Consider the following 4,918-nt stretch of genomic DNA (forward strand, 5'->3'; position numbering starts at 1 on the left):
GAATTGACGGCACATATGCACAGATTATGTTCCTGTTGCTATGAAGAAACCAATTTCCAGTTGTGTAAGTTATTTCATTTTATGTTCTTGGATTATTTTCTTAGTCATTAAGAATTAAAAAAAATATAAAAATTCTACCAGCAAATGAGCAATTCTACCATTTCATGGCCTCATTGAACTACTTTGCCTCATAGAGACAAAAATCCCATAACTCAGAAGTCTGTTTCTCTGCTAGCAAGATTAATGAAAAAGAAATTCTTCCACAGAGGCAGGAATACAGAAGTTTTCAGCTGCATTGAGACCACTACAGCAGCTTCTTACAGTCCCTCCAAGAGCTTCAGGCCAATCTCTGCAGAGGAAGGAGAGCAGACTCCGTGGACACCAGTATGTCCTAATCACACTTGAGGAGCACTTTTTCTACCACATCCACTGAATCTTGTTTTTCTCCTGCATAATAAAACCTGGTAGTTCCACTTAGACCTCAGCTCTCAGTACCAAGAGCATGCTGTTTCTTTCTGGTAATCACTACTTTTCTCTCTAAGGGTATTTTCTCTATCAACAGAGGATGAATTAAATCCTTTGAGTTGGTTCATCTCCCTCAGTCTCTCCACAGCACTGTATACTTTGATAACCAGCACCTGAACATTCAGAAGCTGGTACAAGCCTCACAAGGCTTTCTCTCCATCAATGTTCTTAGTGGCTATCTAAAACAATGCATAAAAACCCTTTTCCCAAAATTCATGGTACTCTAGGCTATCAAGAATTTCTTTGTATTCAAAAGTAAAATTTGTTAGCTCCCCTCTAAAGTACATTTTTTTTCCTGAAATCTCCCACAATGACAGCCACTGATATGTTGAAATTAATTTAGATTTATAAAGGTGTAAAAAGACAGGACAGTTTGGTCTGGGGAAAGTTTTTTTGCATCTGAGGAGAAAAATGCTTATTTCCTAGTTTATGAAGATTCAAAGAATGAATTGAAAAAAAAGCAAAAAGAAAAGCATGCTTACATTTTTAACCAAATCTTTTTGTATTAAAGATTAAGGAGTACTTTTTTTATACAAACCTCTTCTTCTTCCCAGTCTATTAAGTCCCAGTCATAAGCAATTACTGCTCGCCTTCTTTTCCAAAACTCCAGAAAAACAGTTGCTGGAGCAAATAGAAAAAAAAAATACAAAATTGTTTTTAAGTCAAGAAAATATTAGCTACTATCACAGAACTATTGAATTAAGCTGTTAAATTACTTTCATTTCTTTGCATAAATGAGGTCCTTTGAACAGCAAATCATGCTGATGACCAAAACTGCTTTCAAAAAGCATTGCTTTCTAAGGATTACTTTGCTTGCTTCAAGTATGATTGAAGCTTTAGAGATTTCATCTAGTGCTAAATGAGAACATTTAATTTCTAACCAAGCAAGGGAGGACTCTCAAAGAATAAAATTGTTCCTGTGAGTCATCATAACTAGATAGAGCAGATGTCTGATGAAGCTAAAGACTTCTTGGAACTATTGTAGATAAAGCATTAATTCTCCTTTGAAGACCATTTACAATACAGAGAAACCAGAACTGAGAGGAAGCAGATTCCAGTGCATGTGCAAATTTGTAGAGTACTACTGAGGAAATGGGAACTTTTGTCTTGCACCTTTCTAATCCAGATGATTTCTTTTATACCACAGGAGTGTGCATTTATGGTGTGGCATTAATGTCTGACAAGTACACATTCTGTGCTGTACAGACCTTATTGACAGAGTCCAAGATAGTACCATATGCCTGTACCTGACTGTACATCCATTTTGTGATGGAAAGAACAATCAAGGAAGAGCTCAGACATAAAATAGTATGTTCATATCTCCGTGTTCATATTATAGAGATTAATACTGAGCCTGTTTATGTGACAGGTTTTTTTTAATTTTTTTTTTTTTTTAAAGAATGTAGAAACTGCCTAAAGCTAACACAAATCAATGGAAAGACTTCCTCTCCTGCTGTGAGGTTTCACTCTTCCCTTTATTGCTCAATGAAAAGCATCAGGCTGATAACCACAGAGAACATAAACCTCTTTGTTCATGAGCTAGCACAGTATCAGCCAAAACAGTGTCACAACAGCCTGGCAATCTGTTCCACAACCAGTCCTAAAATGATCTCCTTAATGGACTATCTGCCCTACTGCAGCATATTGATAATGATGTGACATGATACTAAACACTGGTGTAAGTTTGGTGAAATTGAATTTATAACCAGTAAGAATTATTATACTTGAATGTATTAGACAATGCAGCTAAGGTATGCTTAGAAAATGAACACTGCGAGCAGATAAGGTAAGCTATCAAAAGCACATTTAAGGAGGCAGATATTTGGTTTGAAGGCATTTTCATATATCATGTCATCTTTTTTCTGAAAGCTGGAGCTGGAGTCAGGTAACTAGCTGCTTTGATTTAATCTAACGAAGAAAGTAAATTCAATCTCCTGATCTTAATGTTTCTGTGACTTTTAAAAATAATTGTAGTATGATTGGTTGGGATCAGCAAATCTAGTAAGTGCTAATGAGGCTCCACTGCTGCTGAAACACCACGTTGTTCATTCCTTGACTTGTCTTCTGGTGGAGCTGCTTCTCTTCTATCAGCTCATATTGAATTATTTTGTACAGGCTGAACAAGTAGCCTTGCACTTTTTGTAGACCTGGGAGAAACAAGCTTGATTGATTACTAACGTTCTGTTTCCATTCCAGAAAGCGGCTGGAAGCAGGACTGGAGTGGGCGTATGAGTTCACAACCGTACTTCTTTTCTTTCTTGTTTTTCACACACCTGGAGTGAGGAATCTGTACATATTATATTTAGTATATTTAACACCTGTCAGAGTAAGTATGTGCAGTTACTGAAGCATCTTTAGAAAGCTATTTTCAAATCATTAAGTAGCAAATAGGATGATCTGCACAGTGCTGTTTTAGCCTTTGCTGTGCAACACTTTTCTCCCTCTATCTAAGCCAGTATGCACTTTTTTCTAGCTAGGTATTTTAAAATATGTTTTAAATAACCATCTTTGGTTGATTCACTGTACTATTGAGGTCTTCTGAAAAGTACTGCATTTTGAAATTTCCACACTTCAGCATTCTTTTCTGACTTTAACAGCTCAACAGGACACAATTGTGCTTACCATTCTGCCATTTTCCAATTGATATGTTTAAAGCAGATGATGAGAATTCTTTAAAAATCCTGTTTGGAATTTTGAATTTCTCATTGGTCTTAACTCCCAGGTCTTTTGCTAGCTTTTTCTATGCTATGCTTGCCTTGCTTCAGAGCTCAATCTTGCAGCTCAGTCCTCAGCATCAACTTACACAACCAGCTGTCTTAACATCATTTCCTCAGATGCCTTTGCAACAAGCTGTGATCTTACCTAGCAATGCAAATGGCCTCTTGTATCAAATAGCTTAATCCTGACCTTCTCTCAGAAATTCTCTCCCTATTGTATGTAAGATCACCATTCAATATATTCCATCCTTACTTCTGGAATATATTCTATATACCAGGAATATTGCTGAAGAACTTCCTTAAATTCTGTCTCCTCAGAGAGCAGATCAGTGTGAATGTTTTATGCTAAAGACAATGTTTATAGGAAAGTAATATCTTTTATTAGACTGATATATTCAGATAAAATGTTTTATGTTGGCATTTCTTATTGCTAGAAAAATGAGTTAAATTCTTCATGCCAGGCCTTTTTTCCCCTTTCAACTTTGCCTTTCAGCAAGTGTTCTAAAGCTACATCTTTTATCAAAGAAAATATGTTTCTATGTAGACAAGAAGATATTTCAAAAAGGACTTTGGTCCTTTCTCTTAGCCCTCCAAAGATATGCAGAGACAGAGAAACTACCATTAGTCCACTTTGTCTCTAACAAATCATTAGAAATTATAAATGGCTGTACTCTCCTGTTGGACAGATACAGAACTTTGCTACTGAGCTTCAGGAAACATCTAGACAGTGACATCTTTGCACTAGCTTTCCCCAGTACTTCAACTGGAAAACCAGAAGCTACAATTCCAGCTGGCTTTGCAGCAATGTGCTGGAAGTCAATTGATTATCAAATTTACCTAGATTTTTTTTCCGAGAATGACTTTTTTCTGCACTTTAAAAGTCAGCTTCTATTTAGAATGAATATCTTTCTCTTATTTTCTGGTTTTGGTAATAATCCAGTTCAGACAGTAAAAAAAGAGAAGTTTTTCCTAGAAATGGGACCCACCTTTTAATCAGGCTTGACATATCTCAAGGCATACATAAAGGGCAAAGTGTCAGTGTTTCCCTCTAGCGTAGAAACAAAAAAAAAATGCTATTGGTACCCTCTTTTTTAAAGCTTTGCACATCTGCAAAATATCATCAAGACTAGTGATTCTCAAAAGGAAAAATTCTTTTCCAGCTTCTGACATGACATCTCAGTGAGCATAGACAACAATCTATTCACCAATAAAAAAAAGGAATGGTGTTCAGAAGGAATTACTTTTTCCTATAAACCAGAGAGGTTTATAACTTTGATCCTTTTGAAAGGGTTTTTTCTTTAAACAGAAGCTCTAATACTGAAAAGCTTGAACAAATGACCAGTGAATTCCTTCAGTGTACCGAAGTGAGACTATCTTTTGTTCTTTGTCACACCAGTTTGTCTTAAGTGTTATGTCTTTTAGATATAACTTAGTCGTATCATATTTTTTTCATATTATATCAATTACTTCTACTTCTTAAGTAGAACTTAGCTTAAAAGGGGCAGAAATACAGTACGTGAAGCAATGGGTCAATATATTTTCTGAAGAAAAGTGTGTTTCTATTCCAGTATCTCCTGGTGCACTTGACAATTCCAACCTTACTTTGATGGGACCCACTTAACCCACAATGAAGCATTGTGAAAGATGGGTCTCTGTGCTTCAGAGTCTTTCAGCCA

General features: G+C 36.0%; 1 protein-coding gene across 1 annotated transcript in view; it reads right to left on the minus strand.

Moving 5' to 3' along the window:
* Positions 1-1,063: 1,063 nt before the first annotated feature.
* The window catches only part of LOC104527027 (anoctamin-4-like), a gene marked incomplete at its 3' end in the record, with an annotated part of 184,869 nt that continues 181,014 nt past the window's right edge, over positions 1,064-4,918 (minus strand). The window contains 1 exon segment of the mRNA XM_029085611.1: positions 1,064-1,146. Coding sequence (XP_028941444.1) covers positions 1,064-1,146 — 83 coding nt within the window.

The sequence above is a fragment of the Antrostomus carolinensis genome, unplaced genomic scaffold, assembly GCF_000700745.2.
Source record: "Antrostomus carolinensis isolate BGI_N321 unplaced genomic scaffold, ASM70074v2 scaffold1426, whole genome shotgun sequence".
NCBI classification, from domain to species: Eukaryota; Metazoa; Chordata; class Aves; order Caprimulgiformes; family Caprimulgidae; genus Antrostomus; species Antrostomus carolinensis.